The sequence below is a fragment of the Oculina patagonica genome, chromosome 11, assembly GCF_052425735.1.
Source record: "Oculina patagonica isolate OP01 chromosome 11, crgOcupat, whole genome shotgun sequence".
In the NCBI taxonomy this organism is placed as follows: domain Eukaryota; kingdom Metazoa; phylum Cnidaria; class Anthozoa; order Scleractinia; family Oculinidae; genus Oculina; species Oculina patagonica.
In genome coordinates, this window is record NC_135768.1 from 12,029,662 (window position 1) to 12,051,766 (window position 22,105).

Below are 22,105 nucleotides of genomic sequence, written 5' to 3' on the forward strand. Positions count from 1 at the left end.
GGACTAAGGCCGGTGGTTCGAATCCGGCTAGGTTTTTTTTTTTTTTTTTTTTTTTTTTCTTTTGTGGGTTCGAATCCTGAGCTTTTCATTTTTATCGTTTTTCTTTTCGGATTAAAATAACACTGATTTCCACATGATACTTAGGGTTCGAATCCTCCTGCCGTTCGTTCTTCTTCATTTTTTTAATGCCCTCAAATAAATGTCCAAAATGCGACTATCCAATAATTTGTCGATGATTTTGAAAATAGCCTGCGCTTCCCAACGCTTTATACCTCTTTACGAACCAGAAAGAGCCGCCATCTTCAAAGCGGAGTAGACCCTGGGAACGAGGGTGTCGCGGGCATGCCCGTTACTAGGCAACAATAACAAATCACCGGTTAAAACCGGTTATCACTCATTATTTACAACACCCCAACCCCCCCCCCCCCCCCCCAAACCCAGAGCTTCGCGAGGCCCTGCGAGTCACGTATTACTAGTTAATAAATTAATGACTTCTTCCACACTGCTTTCAAGAGGATCTTGTGGTAGGTTTAGCCCGTATGCTGACATGGGCAATGTGCCAGCTGAAAATTTTGTTGATTGCTGCCTAACAGTAAGCTGTCGAACACACTGTCCATGTTCACTCGCCCATTTGCAATGTTCACCTTGTCTATGGGCACTACTGGGATAGGAGTTAATTTCGCAATAGCAGACAGATCCATTGCGAGTTCTGGAACTGGATAGTAGGATCTCCGGTGGGTGAAGTATTCAATAGTTCAGTTTGTTAGTCGCTTGATAAATTCTCTCATTCCCTTTCCAAACTCTCGGTAGTGGTCTAGCAAACTTAGCTAAACTTGGTGCTGGGTGTTTCATCCTCGTAGTTGCGTGAAGGTTCTTTACCAACAAAGTCAACAGAGACTGTAGGCTCATCGCGTTTGCAGCATCTGGACTCATGAATTCTTATAGTTTTAGAAGACGTCTAATGCTGTTTAACATAAGCTCACAAGATTTCATGGTCTTGCTGGCTACTGTGCCCTCTGGTTCATTGGTGATTCTTTCTGAGCCAATCTGCAATTTTATTGTGCATCTGGGACACATCTTTTGAGGACCTTGTAACACCCTGTAGACAGGTTTGCGCATCCACAAGGGTAGAATCCATACCTGTCTGGCCTCGCAAATGAATGTTACGAAATAGGTCCCCAAGGTGTGTTAGGAATTCAACCGTACCGTCCAAAGGGGTTACAAGCTTGACAAGAAATATTTCTTTCTTTTTTATTTCACAATAATCTTGTTATTCTCAAAAAATCTTCATTTCTTTTTATCAATTTCTAACTTTTATTGGTCGACTTTGCTCCATATAGGCTTAAAAATCACATGCTTTTATACGCTTGTCAGTTAATATTTTGTAATTTATACGCTTACGATAGTGAAAAAAGTCCTTTATACGCTAAGCAGTTAACCCCATTGACACCCTCATTTAATCAAGTAAAATTTTGATATATCAAGGTGGTTCTGTTCCAGCTATGTTGGACATTTTTTTTATTTTTTTTTTTATTTTTATTTTTTTTTTTTTATTGAGAACAACAAATGTTCTTACAATACTAACAATACTTACAATACCACAAATTACTTAAACAAAACTAACATTACTTACAATACTAACATTAACTACATTACTTACAGTTACTAACAGTACAAGAAAACATTGTTAACAATACTGACAATACCTTATATCCTAATAAAATACTGGTGTTACCTACCATATTAACATTACAAAACTTACAATACTATCTAATTTACAATACTGTATTTGCTTATTACTTATTTAAATCTACATATATATTTCTCTCTTTTTTTTTTCTTTTCTTTTTCTTTTGTTTTTTGCTATGCTTTCAGTGATACTAACAATGCCTCATGCCACAATTACAGTGCAAAAAGGAAAAAAAAAAAAAAAAAAAAAAAAAACAGCAGAAAAACTATGCATGTATACAAATAACAATGACGCTACAGCAACTACTTAGTAAAGGAAACAGTCGACTAGATTAAATTTTTCAAAAAAAAAAAACTACATAATGGCTAGACGGATCTATAAATAAATTTCACATTTGAAAAAAAACTAAACCAACACTTGGTTTACAGAAACTAGATTGGTGGATAATTCAAACGGATAAAACATGGAGATAATTTATAGGGAAAAATGTGTAGAGGAGATTAACAGAGAAACATCTTCCACTTGTTTGTGAAGGCGGTCAAACGATTACTATGCAAAGCTATTTGTTTTTCAATTTGAATAATGGAATTCAACTTACTCAAGAAAACAGACAAACAAGGAGGCGCTCCGCCTAATTTCCGGGAGTAAAGATGATATCTCGCAATTAGAAGCACAAGATCAACGGCTGTGTTAGTCGGGATTCTTAACAGCCCCATCAAATGGAGATCTGTGAGAACAAACTCAGTCCCAAAGCCCTTTTGAAAGAGAAATTGTTTAATATCTTCCCAAAAACATTGCGTTATGGGACAGTTCAAGAAAAGATGGATGATAGTCTCTGTTTGTTTTGCACAGAAGCAACATTTATTTGAAGGTATAAGATTGATTCTCTGCAGAAAATCATTCGTGGCAATCCTCCGATGTAAGAATTTAAAATGGAAGGTTCTTAATTTGGTGGACGCCGTACAATTAAAAGCAATTGTGTATGCTACTTTCCAGTCTACCTCACAGTCGTTCTGAACATGAAGGTCTCTCAGCCATTTTACTTGGCTTCCAATGGGTGGGATTTTTTCTCTCTTTAAAAGAGAGGTATACACAAAATGATTGATCTTACTCTTAGAGGTAAGATCAGCTAAAGATACTCCTTTCATAATGTTATTGTCTGGCGTCTGAGGATTATGTAGCTTCCTTATAAATGACCTTATAGCTGAAAGAACGGCAAATGATTCAAACCATTTTAGCTCGGGGAACTTAATCCTCAGCTCGTCGTACCTAAGCAGGGTGCCATTCTCGTCCAATAAGTGGGAAATTTTGCAAATTCCGTGGTTGAACCAATGTTTATGGAAAACGGGTCGGTCGTTTATTCGAATAAGAGAATTGTACCAGATGATCTGGTCACCAACATTTACATCAGTGATGTCAGTGACATCCGTAAAATGTAACTCTGCCCAGGCTTCCAGTACCTCTTGGACGAAGGGGTTACAGACCCCTAACGTGGGGATGTCGTCTTTGTGAAGATTGCAGGTGAAAATATCCTTTCCTCCATGCTTTTTAAGACTGTCCTCGAAAACAAATTTCCATTTCCCATCATTTGTCGGATCCAGGTATTTTTGGATCCAGGAGACTTTGAGAGATTGATTGAACTTGTTTATATCAATCATTTTTAGGCCGCCCTCCTTGTAATCTTTGGTTATAAATATCCTTTTAACCTTATCTCCTTTACCATCCCAGAGAAAATCGAAAAACATTTTATTGACTTTTTGTAATGCTTCTACGGAGGTGGTTAGCGGCGTTAAAATATAGACCAGTTGGGAAACCAGGAGACTTTTAATGATGGTAATTTTTCCGATTAAACTGAGCCTCCTAAACTGCCATGATTCAATTACACTTTCTATCTTTTTGATCCTTACCTCGTAATTGCAGCGGAGCATTGTCTTCCTGTCTGTTGCAAACCAAATTCCAAGTGCAAATACTTTTCCTTTCACCCAGGAAATTTCCGATTTGTCACATTTTATTGGTTCTCTTTCTTTTGCTGAACCCACCCATAGCACTTTTGTTTTCTCGTAATTCACCTTGAGCCCAGAAATTATGTGAAATCCGTCCAAGACTGCAACTGCACGAAGAAATGAGCCCTCAGAACCGTCGAGTATTAAGGTTGTATCGTCGGCATATTGGCTTAGTTTGTGTTCTACTTCATTCGTTTCAAACCCCTTTATGTCTTTATCCCTTCTTATAAAATTGGCTAGTATCTCAGCTGCTATTATGAACAAGTATGGGGACATCGGGCAGCCTTGCCTGACCCCTCTACCTAAGATGAAATGCTCTGAGACCCAACCGTTGTTTTGGATGGCGCTGGAGACATCTTTGTAGAAAAGCCTGAACCAGTTCACCAGCGAGGGCCCGAAACCGAAGTGTATGAGAGCTCGTTCTATAAAAGACCACTCGATTGAATCAAACGCCTTTTCGAAGTCTACAAACATCAGGAGACCGGGTTTATTCGTATTATCCGCAAAGTTTATTATTCCATCAATTAGTAAAATATTTTCGGCGATGGAGCGTCCTTTTAGGAAGCCGCTCTGGTCATTGTCAATAATTTTTGGAAGTACACGTTTAATTCGATTTCCAATCGCCTTAGCTGCAATTTTATAGTCACAATTCAGAAGAGTGATTGGCCTCCAATTTTTTAGGAGAATGGGGTTTTTGTCTTTCTTCGGTAAAAGAGAAACTATACCTTGCCTCTGGGTGACGGATAATAGCCCCTTTTGGAAGGACCAGTTGATTGCATTCACAAAAAGAGTAGAGATGTCATTCCAAAAGAATTTATAAAACTCTGCTGGGAAACCGTCTGAGCCTGGGGATTTATTTGATTCCATTGTCTTAAGGGCACTCAAGCATTCATTGGCACTTAGAAGGCCTTCGCAGGAGTCTTTGCAGTCTTCATCAAGTCTCACACTATTATCTCTTGGGAAGAAATCCAAGTCCTCCTTGTTGTTTTGTATTGTTCTACTACTATATAAATCACTATAGAAATTCACGCATTCTTGAAGGATGTCGTGATCGGAGGTTAAAGTTGTGTTGTCAGCTTGGCGAAGTTGGCATAGAACCTTACGTTTAAAATGTCGCTTTTCTAAGTTAAAGAAGTAGCTTGAGTTTTTCTCGCCTTCGTTGTACCACCGAGTTTTAGACCGCAAGATGGATCCCTTAGTTTTATATTCATAGATTTTTTCTAGGCTTTCTTTTGCCTCACTTAATTGTTGACTAAGTTCTTCTTTCAGTTGAGGGGGAATGGGTTCTTCAACTTTTTTCTCCAAGTATGCCACCTTCGCATGCAGATCGTCCTCCTCCTTACGTCTGGAAATAGCTTTCTCCTTTCCATAAAAAATTGAAGCTTCTCTTACCTTAAGTTTAATCATCTCCCATAACAAAGCATCATCGACATTGTTGTCATCTTTGTAATCTTCACATGTCTGGGAGATAACTGTTTTAACCCGGTGTGTAAAATCTACATCTCCTAAAAAGGAGGTGTTCAGTTTCCATAAGCCGGGACCTCTGGGATTTTCAGTGACACCTAGGCTCAGGGTAATCATAGAATGGTCAGTTTTGTATCCAGGAGTAATGTCAGAATTCGTTACTTTGCCATATAGCCCGCAGCTGATCAGGAAAAAATCAAGACGGCAAGATATTTCGGGGTTGCGTCTTCTCCAGGTGTATCGCGTCGTGAGCGGATTTCGGTCCCGCCAGATATCGCCTATGTCGAGATTTATTTGAACTTTTCTTATTTCAGCCAAAGCCTTTTTATGATAGGTGTTAGCGTTGCCTCCTTGTTTGTCTAACTCTACATTTAACACCAAATTAAAGTCTCCGCCTATGACAATATTGTCGCAATCAAAATCACGCATTCGATTTGTAATATTTTGAAAGAAACTAGGGTCATCCTTGTTTGGAGCGTACAGATTAACTAACGTGAAACTCAGGTTGGCGGCTTTAATATCTAGGATAATGAAGCGGCCTCCTGGATCAATATATTCCTTGTTTAATATGAAATCGAAATTGTTTTTAAATAGAATAGCCACACCGGCTTTTCGACTACTGTCGCACCCGAAGAGTGCTTTATAGCCCCATTCGTTTTGCCACAGGTCTCGTTTTTCATTTGTGCAGTGCACTTCTTGCAAAAAGAAAACTTGGAAATATTTCTCTCTTAGCCATTTGAAAGTTTCTCGACGTTTGGCTTCCCCTGATAAACCTCTAACGTTCAAAGAACATTATATTAAGTTATATTACAATTATGTAAGATTGCAATAATACAACACAATAATACAAGATTGCAGATCAGCACTCAAAGAAGTGCTAGAAGAGCTCACGACTTTTAAAATTAGTCATGCGGATAGCAGCAGAATACGCCCTTTCTTATGAAAACAAGGAATTTTGGATGCTCGAATACACAACTCGAAATTTTCAAAATTATGATATTTGGTACTGGCTTATAAACGCACGGCTAGAAAGGGGAACTTTAAACTTTAAGTTATTCCTATTTTTGAGATTTAACTAATTGTGTTCTATCAATCAAAGCCCAGTGCGTTTTTTGACAACCGACCATTCGAACTCTCGAACATCTATCGTTCAACTAAGTTCGATTGCGTTTAATAAATTAATCGAACAAAACTGGATTCGCCGAAAAAAATGCTTTTCGAACACCGTCGAACGTTCGATCTCTGAACACTTAAATGACATTATACAACAGTTCGATTGATTCGAAGGAAACATTTCGGTCTGGATCAGTTTGTGTTACAAACGGATGTTAGTAGTGAAATTATTCATGCTGAAGGCAAAAACAGCTATTATTCTTATTAATGGTAGAGAACAAAAAGAAAGAAAGAAGGTAATTTTGGTATGTGTTCCTGTGCTTAGTGCCGTGGGGTGTGTCAAAAGCGGTTCAGGGATGTTGTTGGTTCAAAGGCAAAATTTCCGCAATAGTCATCTTCACGCCTTTCATTGTTTCTCAAACAGTGTAATCAATTGGGTTAAAGTTATAGATTACACGTGCGCCGAGCCCTGAAACAGTCCCTGAATATTTGTAAGTTGGTGAACATCTGTGAACAGCTATATATCATTTCGCTAATTAACTCAATGATCGAAGTATGTCAGCAAATGTGCCTACTTTATTGAAAGATTCCGTTACACTAAAAAAGTTGTCTACTGGTGAAAATGTTATAATGAGCACAACTTTCGAAATTAGCTGCTTGTTTATAAGCGGAAATTATGCATCCGCAGGACATTACCTGTTGAAGGATGCAATATCTTTCCAAAGCTGTAGTTCGTAGTTAAATGATCATAGACGAGAAGACAATTTTATTCAAAAACATTTTCAAAACAAATTACGAACTTCTTCTTGCGAACTTATCTCCTTTTGTTGGCAGTTGTCTGAGCAAGTAAGTTTGGCTTCTTGTGCACAATTTTTCATCATTGAACAGATAACATCCAGTGAATCCCTGAATGAATCCCGGCAGCCAAATGGCATGTAGCTGGTTGGAGCTGTTCAAAAAAGTACAAGTTATTTATGAGCTGAACCAAAAACGTCTTTGAAGGACTTGACAAACCCCACCTAACACAGGAAACAGATACCAAAAATACCTTCTATCTTTCGATTTTAATTTTTCAATTACCAAGGATAGCTTTTGCCTCTGGCATGAATAATTTCACGTATAGCTAAACTCGAAAAACATCCGCTGTTTAACACAAAAGACGGGTCAAGAATCACTATGCAAACTTCGGCTTCGAATCACTATGCAAACTGTTGAATGTTATTGATGTCGTTGTTAAAGTAGTATATGCGTTTTTTTAAAACATACACTTGCAGAGTAAACATCAAGCAAATGTTTCAGTGTCTCACCCAGTTCGGGTGCATAAAAGGCCCGCTATAAGACCTATAAATTCTCATATATTCTTTTCACTAGGCCGTTTATGTTAGGTGGTATTATTTAATAAACAAGTGTTCGAAGGTTTTTGGATGGTTTGCATGTTCTCAGTTGTTAGATCACTAACTATGCAGGTCATAACGAAATTTCCAGAGGTCCGCCCTGAATTTCATAACTCGAATGAAAAATACAACCCTTGAAAAATTAATTGGCCGGACACTGATACAGAGGTTGGACAATTGTGTGGTTATTTAACAACAAATGTTTGCATGCATCATTACCCACTCAAGTGATATATTTCGTGCTGTGAGCTTGGGTGGTCCAATATCTTTTCAAAACTAATTGATTGTTTTACCTTCTAGAAATCACACCATAATTCGTTGCTCAACAATTTAAACAGGAAGTTTTACGAATAAAATAATAATTGCATTCTGTGCATTTTTACGTGAGTCATTTGTTCCTTCATGGAGGAAATTGAATCTTTTGAAGTTGGTTGTTTTTTTTCCGCTTCAATGTAATCACTGATTGGTTGATGATGGGAGGTGTTAAAGTAGTAATTGTCACAAGCATAGTCTTAAAGAGTTTACGATGAAGAACGATAGCATTTCACTGCAGTGCAGCTGAAGAAATAACCTCAAGCAGACTTCTGTGAAAGGTTTGTACCTTTTATTCTCTCTTTAGTATGTCATTAACTTTTGTCACTATTTTGGATGATTGGATGTTAGTTTGTTTTCGGTTTTTAAGTTTTTTAAGAAAAAAATAACTTTTCAGACTGTAATCGACTGTCTTTCAACGGCTACAGTGTTTACAGTTCCAGAGGAAAGTTTAATTTTATAGTGGAACCCCGCTTTTGCGATATGGCAAGGCGACAACAAAATCATATCGTTAACTTGAATCGGGATATCGTTGTAAACGAACTCCCGATTTAACGATTTTGCGGCAAAACAACTAAAATATCGTCATATCGGGATATGGTTAATGATTAATTTTTCCAAGTACAATCAATAAAAACGCTAAGTCTTTGCAACATGAGTGGTACCTGTACCGTAGGCAGTTAATTTACGGTAACTGTAATGTGCAAATGAAAAACAAATGCAACATCGGAAACACAACTTCATGTCCTTCAAACGTTAGTGCAGTGTATACATGTTTTGAGACTGTTGTGGATTTCCGTAAAAGTTGTTGGAAAACGAAGGAACAAAGGCATTAGCCTAAAAAAATCCCCGCTACGTATACTTTTTATCACATAAAACACCAAAGTTGAAAAAGCTAAGAGAACTACTAAAAGACATGTACAAGGAGGGAAGGATGATAAAGTGGCTTAGATGCAGTGTAACTAACCCTCACTATATTTGTGCCATTGCTAGGTGTTTGTTGTCCTTTTTAACGGTATGTGACATAACTTCTATCGTTGTAATTGAAAAGAATTTTTGCTTGAATTGGGTTGCTAGATCTCCATCGTTATACCGGGAATATTGTTAAACCGAATATTCTGCTCCCCACATTTAACTGTAACATTTACCGGGACTCAACATGTTGATCGTTAAATCGGGAATGTCGTAAAATCGACGATCGCAAAATAAAAATCGGGGTTCCACTGTATAAATTCCTGGGCAGCTAAGTTGAATTGTAAAAAAATATAAAAAAGGAATCCAATGTAGATCTTTTCTAATGGTTGTATTTAAGAGTAATCAAAACAAGTTGAAGAAGAAAATGTTCCGCGATTTACCGAGACTATCCCGCTTCACTCGCAGGGGTTACCACTGAAAGTCTTTTATACAATCAAGAAGAGTGGTTCATGTTAAACCAATGTCTTAGGGTAGCTTTTTAATTACGTTTTGATGGATTTTCCCCAGTCTGATATTTTTCAAGATCTTCTGAGAGGTCTTATGGCTATGTTGAGGACGTTTTCGATATTTTGAATTGAAAGTTCACGTAGTCTGCGAAGGTCGATATGAAATTGAAATATATCCTATCTTTTTGGGCAAAATAAATGATTTCTCAGTTATAATTTAATACAAGTGACGCTTGTCAGAAGCATCATTTTCTCCTTTTCTAACCGAGGTAAACTAGATTCAAACTTACCTTGTTCAACGTAAGGCAGGGTATGCGTTCGAACAAATGTATGTGTATGAAAGCTCGACATGCTGTTGCCTAAGTTTTGCGTCCATGGGTTTTCAGATCCAAACTAAGAGCCTAAGAAACCAATTTGGCGAAATTCATAACAAAACGAATATCTCAGGCTCTTAACTTTTGCAGAATTGACTGGTGGATACTAAGGCTGATCTAAAGATTGAAGATATCTGGCACTGCTGTCTATTTAAAGATGTCGCATGAAGATTATGGTAAGTACGGACAAACACAAAAATCTTACGCCACTTCGGGTCTTCGCCGCCTCGAACTTTCTAAGAATTTGACTCGAAAATGTGCAAGGCTTTTATAGGAAAACGTTATAAAAATTGCACTACATGGGAAACAAAATTGCGAGCCAGGAAACTATAAGAGGCGTGCTAAGACGTTCCTTGGCAGTTTTGGCAGGAACTGGCTTGTCCTGATTTTTCCAGCGTGCATCCAACCTCCAACCTCGTCCCCAATGTCGTCTCCGTTTTCAAAATAGCGGCTGCCATTTTGAAAACTCGTCGCCTAGAAGGCCCTGTACTCACTTTTAGAACTCAGTAAGAGTTACTGAAGATGGAACGAATTTTCAAAACAATAGATTATATTAAAGTGAAAGTGATATATGATCGTCGCAGTGAATTTCCAATTTAAGCAATTGGAATAAAGAAACCTGAAAAAAATTCAGGGCTTCAACGGGATTCGAACTCGTGACCTCCGCGATACCGGTGCGATGCTCTACCAACTGAGCTATTGAAGCCACACATTGGGAGCGAGATCAATTGTGAGTTCATATTTTCCCGCGAGAGGAGTGAAATGATGTAATGTATATGAAATAATATCTATATGAACTGCGGATGTATATGAAAGTGATATATGATCGTCGCAGTGAATTTCCAATTTAAGCAATTGGAATATTGGTTACTATTACTATTACCATAGTAACACAGCGATGGCCTTATGCATTTTACATATCATCAATATCCTCGACATCTTGACCAAAAATTTTAAAATGATCTAATTTCTTTTTCGTTCATCGAAGTACTCTTCTTTGCTGAATCATTTGTTGACAGCACTAAGAGTCGATTTGAATAATTCGCTTTTAGTACATTATATTCATCGATAGTTTTTTTAATTACTGCTTCCGTAACAAAGACGTTACTTATACATTTGGTAAAAAATGCGAAAATTGAAGCTCGCGCTATTTCTTGCGTTACAAATCACGAAAAGCTCCCCGAAAAATACGGGACACTTTCGGACCTTTTGAGAAACGCTTTTCCGAACCCGAGAAACGCGCCCGAAAACAGCCCCGAAAAGTTTTCGGGACCGAGAAATTCTCGGGACTTTTGAGAAACAGGCCTGGCCAGGGTTACTGTGTTGTGTTCTTGGGCAAGACACTTCACTCCCATAGTGCCTCTCTCCACCCAGATGTATAAATGGGTACGGGCGACATAATGCTGGGGGGAGGGGGGGGGGGGGGATGCGATGGACTAGCATCCCATTCAGGGAGGAGTAGAAATATTCCTAGCCGCTTAATGCTACCGAAACCGGGATAATTAAGCTCTAGTAGTATGAAGCTTCCCTTTTTTCACTTTTTATCATGATGTAATTGTGATATTTGCAAAGTCAGATATACAAAGATGACCTATTCAAGCCTGAAAATGCATGCTGGTGTTCTGTTTTCTGTCACTGAATCAACTGCTATTTTTTTTGGCAAGAATAGTTTAAAACTTTTGAGCTGAGACAATAATTGATTTACCATTCCAGGTAAAACGACTCTGGCCCACGAACATCTACTGGTTTGTATGCAGAATAGTACACGACGCTACAGTTGGAGATGCGATTTTTGTTCAAGGGCAAGCAAGGACATGATCAGAGAAACATTTTCCTACCGCTGCGAAGATTGCGACTTTGACCTATGCTTTGACTGTGTTCAACCAAGGCAACATCCTGGTCATGCCCATGCTCTTGACGTGGCAGATACCGCCTATATCTACTCTAACTGGTTTTGTGACATTTGCGGATGCGAAAACAGACCCGATGAAATGTAAGTTCCTGAATATGTCACCATTTATACTGATCATTATATACTTTCATGTTACTCTAGTTTATCTACTAGAATCGTCCAGGTTATGGTAGTTGAGGTAGTGCTGGGAAAGGCTGTTGTTAGTGACGGATGTCTCAACATGAGCGAATTAAGAGCATAGTTAAACAGTGTTTTCAGACAATTTAGTTATAAGTCTCTGGTTCTAGAAACCGACTGGTCAGTAATTCGCCATTATGTTACATTTAACAATTAGTATATACCACACAGGTGAATAAAAATGCTTTTCGCGTGCGCTGATTGGTAAACTCGGAGGCGCTTAGCAAAGTACTGTTCACCTCCGAGCAACTGAAGAGAAACAAACTGCCTTCGCGTGTCGCTTTGTTTACCGAAAGTGATGTTTTGGTCCGCTAGTTATTCAACTTGTGTGGTGTAAACTAAAACAATTTTACACCTCAGTGTCGGTGAATGTGTTAGATATTTACCTCACCGCTTCGCGGCCCGGTGCATATTTACCACTATTCACCTCCACTTTGGTGAATAATTGTTAATTATTCCACGAGCTCGCGTTGGATATGAGATGGTAGAAAGCCTTATAGGCGCTACGCGCCTCGCTGGCTAGAAGAATTTCCAACAAGCACGATGGAATAATTACTTTTTAAAAACGCTAAATATAAAGAATTACAATATTTGAGCTCCCCAGCTGTTTTTGTTGACGCGTATCGGCTACAATATTTGTGGTCAATGGTATAAGAGCTCATATATACCATTGCCTGTTAACCAATCAAAACTCAGGAATTGTAATATATCATTGCTAGTTTTTAATAATATTGGCTATTAAGGCTCATGTAAAGTTTGCCAACAGCAATAAGTTAGCTGCTGTTACTTTTGATCTGTTTCTTCAATGTAAGTGGTGCAAATTTGTGCCGTTCCTGTTCGAAGTACAAGTTTCGTTAAGTAAGTCATTTGTTTCTTTGCCTGGCACTGTAGCTTAGCAAAGAAGTAATAGCAAGTACACTTCACAGACCTCTGAGGGACCCCCCGGGGAGGGCAGGTCATGTTACCTTGTTCACAACAAAATTCTCCTTGTGTTTCCGCCTTTTTTGTTGTTTTTCTTCGATTGTAGTGTTTTCTGTGCCCTGAAATATGCTTTTGTTCCCTTGTTCCCAGTTTTAATTTTATTGTCTTCTTGTGTTTCCAAAATGGTAATGCCCATGTCCCTTGTTCCCTAAAATCCCTGATGAGCCTCAAATCAATTGAAGTTAGTGTGCTAGTTTTAAATTTATAAATGTAATTCTTAATTTTTAGTATAGTAGGTCCACATCAGCCCTTTGGCTGCCTTTTTACCCAACCTACTCATCAAATAAAGTATGTATGTAAGGTGGGGTTTGTACTTCCACCACCCATGTAGATCAGATTGGGATGGGGCAGAGATGGGCTGGAGGCTCGGGGTTGGAGGTATGGAAGGTTACCTGTTGTGCCATAAAAATCTGCACTATCCCTTGCGTCCCTCCGTGCTGAGTTGATAAAAAATTCTGCCCTCCAACAGATATTTCTAATAATTATTCACAAGGAATTAAGGCCAGCTACCTAAGGGACTTGGTGCAGATCTAACCATAGAAAAAAAACTTGGTTTTCTTATTAGTGGATAATCTTATTTGTTCCACTTGTGGTGGTAGTAATGGGGGTGGGAAGAGGGGTAACCTTGATCAGGCGTTCTTTTTTTCGAAAGTAGGGAGGGAGGGCATGATCTCAGGTTAAAAAGGGGGGCAGACATGACTCATTCTGACAGGAAATATTTACTTTACAGATTATCACGTCACTGTAAAGTATGTAAATTTGATGCTTGCCGTGTTTGTTTTCACCGTCACATCACCACGCTACACCAGCACCCGCTGTTCAGAGCAGACTCACATTTTGTTTACCCACATACAAATGGTGGCTGGCGTTGTAACAACTGTAAGTCCAGTCACCACGACCCAGCTGATAACTGGCCCTGGCATTGCCATGAATGTCATTATGATCTTTGTGACAGCTGCATTGGTGCCACGCCTGGAGTAAAAAAAGGTGAACAATAATGCAACTCGACCACAATTTAATACTTTTTTTGAGGGGCCTGAAGGGGCAAAAGGAAAATGGAGTTCGCCCATTTTTATCATGATCACCGGGAAAATTGTATTTGGGTCACTAGGACTGGGAAACAGAAACCGAAACATGGAAATGGGACTGGTATTTGAGCAAAACATTGGCTGGGTAACGATAATTGAGCAAAATTTAGGCTGGGGAATGGGATTTATGCCAGGGCCCCCCCCCCCCACTTCAGAACTATCTTTTTTGACATTACAGGGCAGTTCCAAACAAAAAAGGCAAAATTGTGTTTTAACTGAACTTAATGTGTAAAATAAGATTAGAAGTATTATATAAACTGCCCCTTTCGTAGCCATTATTTTCTTAGTAATCAAGGGGTGGAATTTGTACTCCCACCTACCCATGCACGATTAGGTTGGGATGGAGTGGAGAAGGGATGGAATGGGGCATGGAATGTTCAGTTTTGTAAATCTTCTTTTGGAAACTAGAATCATTATATATATGGCAGACGTGTTTTCTCGGTTTCAGTCTCACAACAGTCTGCCTGCCGATGTCACAAACGCAAACTCTTAAGACCTTGCTTTTTAACAAATCCTTTATAACTTTATATTTTTTATTCAACTTTGGACTCTTTGAGGCCAATTTGTTTTTTTTATTCATTTTTCAGATGCAGAGGACGATGTAAGGAAGCTAGTGTCTCCAGACATTTTAAGTGGTCTTCAGTTGTTGGAAGATTTTGTCCAAATTTTGAGTGGAACCCCAAAAGAGGTCAGTGCAATCGCTGCTCAACGAATAATGCCTGAGCTCCTTGGTCTTGTAAAGAGGTCTCACGAGGCATTCTGTCATGCTGAATCTACAATCAACCAGATAAATGACAGATTGGACAATGACCTTCAGAATGTCGTGGTAGAGGAGAAACATACAAATGACAACATTACACAAACTCAAGCAAGTTTAGACAAACTGGCAAAGAAGGTGAAAGTGTTAGAAGACGAGTATTATGAATTGGAGCAACAACTTTCCAAGTTAGATTTAAACCTTAGAAGGGAGAACGAGTCTTTGCGACAAAGGAGAAAACAACTAGAAAAAGCTAAAGGAGAACGCGAGAAGGGAGTTAAAATAGGTTCCATTCTAGGAGGAATTTTTGGTGGACCATTGGGTTACTGGGCTGGTGGTGGTATAGCTCAAGCTGTCCACAACACTGATGTCTCCAATGCTGAAGAAGCTGTTAACGAAGCTTCATCTCAGGTAGCGAGCACCAAAAGAGGATTTGCTGAAACGAAAGAAGAACTTTCCGACTTGATACATGAACACGACGAGCAAGAAATAGTCAAGAGGTGGAGATGCCAGGAGTTGGAACTGCTCAAGACAAGAAAGGAAGATATTAAAGAATCCCAGAAGCGTTTAGGAAAATTGAATGAATCCATTAAAAACTGCGCCATGTTTGTGGACACTACAACATCACGAGCAAAGATGATGGCAGATGAAGCAAAGGGTGAGCTGCCTGATATTGAAGCCATGGTGTTTCCCTTGAAGGCAATTGCTGGTGATCTCGCTGAAGCATCTCTTAGCAACAGCCGCCTGTTATCTGGGCGTGTTGACATAAAAGAAATAGGTACTAAAATCAAAGCGATAACTTCCAAGGCACTAAAGGGTATTACATCTACTGATGTTGACCAATGGGCATGAGTATAATATGCTACTATATTCTGAACAGTAAGTGCACGTAGCACAAGTCAATAACATTTTAAACACTCTAATTTGAAAATATATATCCAACCTATTTTACCTATATAATAATTTAGCCGTAACCACTGACGGTCTCTCACATCGATAGCGAGACCAGCTGACGAGTGCAAATAACCAAATTCATGTACCTCAAAATAATGTTGTGTGCATGTGTGTGTGGGAGGGGGGGGGAGGGGGAAGGGTGTGTGTGTTTGTGTGATGGTGTGTCTGCATGCACACCTGTGTGTGGGTGGGGTTGAAGGGAAGTAAGGGTTGATGAACCTTTGTTACGTTAAAGGGTCAATTTAAGTGACTATTTATGTTTTAATTGGGTGAGCCTAACTATACAACAACATTGCTATAGAGGGCTTACCTATCCATTATGTTGGGCTCCTGAACTTCAGTGGTCACCTGAGTAAAAAAAGCTCAAGCAGAGTTCATTTTCACTGTCATTAAATAATAGAAGTTGGTGGCATTGTACTGTCTTCAAAGACAGTGGTTGTGCTATACAGCATTATTAACAATTCAACAGAAGCAACTCCACTGACTAAAAAGTTTTGTATACATTGTATATTTTCTGAAATTAAGAAAAAGAAAGCATTTTTCTTGTTTTTATAGAGTTTTAGTAGAAACTCTGCAGTGTTCTATTGGATATCCGCAAATCTGATTGGTTTTCCCATTTTTTCTATTTAACAATTAGACTACAAGCCCGAGTTTTCTATGAGCAATTATAGTTCACCACTAAATTTTCTCCGATTCTGATTGGTTTAAATTGAACACGTGACGCGATAGTGCCCGTCCGCCGGAGGGCACTATCAGCCCATAGTGCCCTCCCGTGAAAAATGCCCGGATCGATAGTGCCCGCCCGTGACTGTTTTTTGTAAACAAGCTGCCTGCAGACAAAAAAACCCAACCAAATTCACTGCATTTAGTGGGTTTCTCGTCTGGTTTTGTTTCGTTTGTCAAATTTCGGCTTTCAATTGAGTTTTTTATCCTCAAAAGTAAAAATAATTCACGATGCTTGTTTTTGTATGTGCGCGCGGAAGAAAATTTAGTGGTGAACAATAAAGACAATAGAGTGTTTCTGTCTCGGAACTATCGGTCTGATAGTTGCCCCTTGGAAATTTGATGTTCTTAAAACTAGCATATTAGCCCTCGAAGCTACGCTTCTCGGGCTAATATTTGTTTTAAGAACAAGATTTCATCGATAGTACCCGTCCGCCGGAGGGCACTATCAGCCCATAGTGCCCTCCCGTGAAAAATGCCCGGATCGATAGTGCCCGCCCGTGACTGTTTTTTGTAAACAAGCTGCCTGCAGACAAAAAAACCCAACCAAATTCACTGCATTTAGTGGGTTTCTTGTCTGGTTTTGTTTCGTTTGTTAAATTTCGGCTTTCAATTGAGTTTTTTATCCTGAAAAGTAAAAATAATTCACGATGCTCGTTTTTGTATGTGCGCGCGGAAGAAAATTTAGTGGTGAACAATAAAAACAATAGAGTGTTTCTGTCTCGGAACTATCGGTCTGATAGTTGCCCCTTGGAAATTTGATGTTCTTAAAACTAGCATATTTGCCCTCGAAGCTTCGCTTCTCAGGCTTATATTTGTTTTAAGAACATCAAATTTCCGCGGGGCAACTATCAGCCGATAGTTCCTCGACAGAAACACTCTCCTACTTGTCTTTAATCAGTATGACTTGAACTACAGCTGTAGTTCCATGGAGTTTAGAATTTTTTTTTATAACGATTTAGCTTTTGGTTGGCACTTTCCAACATTTGAAAAATGCTGAAAAAATTGTGTGAAAACAGAAATATTTACCAGTTAACTAATTAATAAATACAATGAAATGTGTGAAGTTTAAAGAAATTTATTACGATGCATTTTTAGGCACAGTTTCTTGTATGGGGTGTTATACATTTAAACAAGTGCCGATTAGGCTGTAGCTTAAGGTGTTTTACAGCAATTTTCTATTGTTTTAAGCCTTAACCTAAATTTGAATAATTTCATTTTATCTAAAAGCCATGTTTATTTGAGCCCTTCAAGCTCGTGTGTTTGAAGATCTTCCAGCAAAGTTATGTTTTAAACAACTAATGGGTGATGCCCATTAAAAATACCTTTATTAGGAATAATTTTCTGTATGACACAGTTGGAAAGCTACATGGTTATGAATAAAGATGATTAAGGGTTGAGTTTTGTCTCAGTCATTCTTTGAGCGGGCCTTCACCCTTTTTTCTTCCATCATAAGAAACATCTCTCCTGTATAGCTTTCCTGCACGTTCCTTGTATACCTCTTGCACTGTCTTCACTTTCACAATAAATTGCTTTTGCAGCTCTTTTTTTGTCACTAGTGCCAAGAAACTGATTTATTCCACTGGTAGCTAACATTACTTTACATCCAGCATATTTTTTGTTTCTGATTAACACAAGGTGGGGGTACAATTTACTTGTGAAACATCGAAGAGGGTCTGAAAGGGGGTACCTCGATAACACTAAACCTGACTAAACACTTAATTTTTTGGCTCTGAAACATGACAAAGTAAAATTTTAGGCATTTTAACACTAACAGTATAAAAATTCACTGTATTAGTAAATTTTATCCAGAAAGAAACAAAAACGGCTCCAGAAAGGCCAATATTATTTTGAATTGGTTTATTAATACGTTGATAGGAGACCATAGGAAGACTGTTCCACAAGATGGCGCCATTATTGGTAAAATATTTTTGTAATGCGCGTCAGTTGGAACATTGAGTTTGTACGCCCCGCACCCTGATGATAGTTGATTTCGTTTCCCTCACTTGCCGACCCCATGTCACCTGCATAAGGGAAGCTTCCTTTGCATAACTTATTGTTACTTATTTTCGCGGGACTTAATTTTCGCGATTTTCAAAAATTCGCGAAATTTAAGACCCGCGAAAATTTATTTCAAAAGTTGTCTATTGTATTTTTTATGTTAATTACGTATTTTTGGCCAAATCGCGAAAATTAAGTTCCGCGAAATATGAACGTTCCATTTTCGCGAAAAAGTTCCTGCGAAAATAATTAACAATAAGGTATGTAGTATACGGGATGTTCTTGGGCGACATTTCATTATGAGTACACGAGGCACGTCCACAACGACCGCAGGCGTACTTCTGCTTCTCCGATGTTCGCCTTGAGGACAAGCGAGAAGCGGGATTCCTCAGGTAACCGTTGCAATTATTCAGAGGAATCAGGAAACAAATCTTGAGGAGGGATTGGGGGTGAGAAGAGGGAATTCCCCTTTCCGGGTGACCCAATATTTTAATAGCACGGAATTCAAAATTGCACTTAAAGCTTCTATGAACCGTTGTAATTTTATCTAGTTACTGTGAGTGTTTTTACATGTAATGTATTTATTTTTGGAGTAGAAATGTTCAATAGTATTATAATCGCATATTGTTATTGTTTTCCGCTTCAAAGTTGCTCAAAAAACCTAAGTGGAAATTGTCTTATAAAATCAAAATAATAAATTAACCAGATGCTGCAAAACTTGTAAAAATGAACTGTTTATTACAAAACTAAACTTTGTTACAACAGGAACAAACTCGCCTCCAATTTAGATGGGAATTACACGGACATTATAAAACTAGCATCCAATGGATTAATTATGTTTGCATGATCACGCCAAATTGAACAACCAATTAAAGATGCCTAATGGGATTTGATTTTCCACTTCTCTACCAGAAATGAATACTAATAGAACAGTACACTTTATGTTGCTATTCTCAATTACTTAAGGTAATTATAATTATTATTCAAAAAATGAACTAAACAATCCAAACCAACAAGAACCTCACTTTTTTACTGAACGTTAAGTAGTTCAAACAAAACAAAATTAATTTTTAACTGTTAGATGTGATTTTTTCATTACTGTTTCTCACAAAATAGTGAAAAGTGATAACATCTTATTTTTCAACAAGTTGAAAGGAAGTCTGTGCTTATAAACAATTCTAAATATATCAACTCTTGTAGGATGGAAACTTTGGACTTGAGGGATAAACCTGAGTACAACTGTTACAATGCATGAACCAGGCCAAGTTCTATTAAGTCTAGAACATAAAACTGAATCCACCACGTTGGTTGCCACCACGACAGGGACATGGGAAGTCATAAGACCCAGCAAAGTAACACCTGTTACAACGCTGCAAAGCAAAAAAAGTATGAATTATTCATTTTGTAGACTATACATTTGTAAATGACCTTCCTTGAATGCAAAACACAGCCTGTTTCAATAAAAATGAAAGTAGGCATTTGGTTTGAGTAAAATGATTGTTTATTTCAATTTATTTTAGGGGAAAAAGTAGCTGATTTCTCTGAGTGAGGGGTTAGTCAACACTTTACGTTGGTCATTGGTGCTTATTGAAAGCATTGAAAACAGATGTACCAAGGTTCTGGTTCGAAGGGTCGATAGCAATAATTATTTATGCAAGAAAACTTACATAAAACATTGGTATCCACCAATTTAAATGAACAATTGATAGTCACAAAGAAAATTCCATTCTTCATCGCCAATTGTTATCAATCGCTATTAATGAGAATTGATCATGTGGCACATTATTTTTTCCTTCATCAATCAGTGGTCAATTTCCAATATTAATTGATTAAATGGCATCAGTTGTTATCAACTTACCCGGTATATCAATTATCTTCAATAATTATTATTGATTTCATCAATTGGTCAGGCCAGGATTTCTAACACATGAACACAAATCAATGCACTGGCAATTAAATTGCAGTATGAGAAATAATTGTTTCAGTGAAGAAAACTGATCACTTACAGAACAATGTTGGTCCCTGTAATCTCTGCATGTCTGGCAGATTGCACAGTGATTACGAGGCCGATCCTCCTCATCACACAAGTCACGAGAACACCATGAGAAGCGGTATTCAGCGTCACACTCTGGACATTCCACTTCACCAGTACAACAGCTGCTTAAAGGAATAAGACTGTCGCAGCATGGTGTTGCTACTGTTGATTTCTGCATTAAAGCACGTAAATTGCTGATCTGAATAGGAAGCAACAATTGGCCAGTCAGCTACTGTATGACAACCCGGCAGCAACTCTGTCTACTAAACAAATATCTTTTGGTGGCGGTCAGGAGTTGGGAGGAAGGAGAAGTGTGTATGTCAAATTCATACATTTATTATAACTACAATTTACAATGTACCGGATGCATCTCATTTATCTTTTAACTATTAATTCCTAAAGATTGATCATTATCGCGTTTCACCTCACAGCTAGCAATTGACAATTTTGCACACAGAGTTGTCAATTGCTAGGATGAAATCACCTCACAGCAACTGCATGACTGCAGGTTCTTCCAATTTGCATTATTCCACTGTGTCAGACTCCTTAAAAACATGCAGGTTCACAACTGTCTACTGTTTCAAAATTTGAAAATATTTTTGCAATTCCAAGACATGAGGAGATTCAATAATCATCCTAAAGTATTCCCCAATATGCAAACCAAGGACTTACTGTATTTATTTGGCTATATAAGCCAAGCAATTTTTTCACCAAATCTAATTAACTGAGAACTGGTGTTTTGGGTTTATTTTTCATTAGAGTCTAACTGGTTCTGATAGCCAATTTAAGTTTAGGGTCTTGGCTTATGAGCCAAATAAATATGGTATCCCTCCAAAATTTAATTATAACACGTATCCAAAAGGACAAAGATTTAAAAAGCATTAGTTTTACTTGAGTTTATCAATAAATACCACACCTTTGGTAAATTTTGCATAAGACAGCTGTCATTGCAAGCTTCAGCCACATTTACCCCAAATTCTTCTAGAATATTTAGAGGATTGTTGCAAGATGAACATGAGCAACCTTGACACTTTCTACATTCTTTTATGCAGCTACACCGCGTTGAAGTACAGCCAGAGGTGCAACAGCAAACTTTAAGGGACTCATTGGTTAGGTTGAATCTTTGTCTTTTTGGGTTTGATTTCAGATCTAGTTAAATTACATGAAAAGAAAATTAAAGCAAACTTCAGTTTCATTTACTGTAACTTAACATTTTGAACAGAAGGTTAAGATGTAACAAAAGAGGTATACTGGAGTACAGAACAACAGTCAGTCAGTCAGTCAGTCAGTCAGCCAGCCAGCCAGTCAGTCAGTCAATTTTTAAAAAAGAAAAGCCAAAGAATTGCCTGATCAAGGGTTACATAAATCTTATTGCCTAAATCTCTATTAATTTTAATAAATGAAAATAATTAACAAGAGTACAATATAATTTTGTATTGTGGAGGGTGACAGGAGGGCAGGAGCCTGGGGGAAAAGGGGTTGGAAGTGGGAGGAGAGAAGGGTGAGAAGTGGGAGAAATTGAAAACATTTTCCAACGTTTTGTTATACATGTATTTTGCAAAAGATATGGGACAAAGGGGAAGGAACCCTACAGAAAGTGGAAGGAAGCAGGAGAAAAAGGTACGGGAGGGAGTTAAGTAAGAGGTATGGGAAGTGGGAGGTTCAGACCCCCTGTTCCACCTCCCTGTCCCCCCTGTATTGTTAAG

General features: G+C 38.2%; 2 protein-coding genes across 3 annotated transcripts in view; one reads left to right on the plus strand and one right to left on the minus strand.

The window, feature by feature from the left end:
- Window positions 1-8,221: 8,221 nt before the first annotated feature.
- On the plus strand, window positions 8,222-15,672 carry LOC144630996 (uncharacterized). Of its 2 annotated transcripts, XM_078489354.1 has the most exons (5): window positions 8,222-8,257; window positions 9,862-9,947; window positions 11,485-11,764; window positions 13,572-13,828; window positions 14,517-15,672. In XM_078489354.1, exons 2-5 carry the CDS (start codon window positions 9,929-9,931, stop codon window positions 15,536-15,538), a joined length of 1,578 nt encoding a protein of 525 aa, XP_078345480.1. In that variant the 5' UTR covers window positions 8,222-8,257; window positions 9,862-9,928; the 3' UTR covers window positions 15,539-15,672. The 2 variants fall into 2 exon arrangements, with proteins under 2 accessions (XP_078345480.1, XP_078345481.1); XM_078489355.1 differs by lacking the exon at window positions 8,222-8,257 and having other exon boundaries at window positions 9,764-9,947.
- A 3,408-nt stretch (window positions 15,673-19,080) lies between these two features.
- LOC144630347 (uncharacterized) overlaps window positions 19,081-22,105 on the minus strand; it is a 31,145-nt gene continuing 28,120 nt past the window's right edge. The window contains exons 7-9 of the mRNA XM_078488703.1: window positions 21,316-21,548; window positions 20,371-20,598; window positions 19,081-19,734 (exon numbers count right to left, since the gene is read on the minus strand). Of these exons, the coding sequence (XP_078344829.1) occupies window positions 19,642-19,734; window positions 20,371-20,598; window positions 21,316-21,548 (554 nt within the window). The 3' untranslated portion in view covers window positions 19,081-19,641. The remainder of the gene's footprint in view (window positions 19,735-20,370; window positions 20,599-21,315; window positions 21,549-22,105) is intronic.

Bases quoted from the DNA above. Each gene is read 5' to 3' on its own strand.
- LOC144630996 (XM_078489354.1), top strand. The intron at 11,765-13,571 runs GTAAGTTCCTGA...TTTACTTTACAG, and splicing joins GAAAACAGACCCGATGAAAT to ATTATCACGTCACTGTAAAG. The intron at 13,829-14,516 runs GTGAACAATAAT...TTCATTTTTCAG, and splicing joins CACGCCTGGAGTAAAAAAAG to ATGCAGAGGACGATGTAAGG.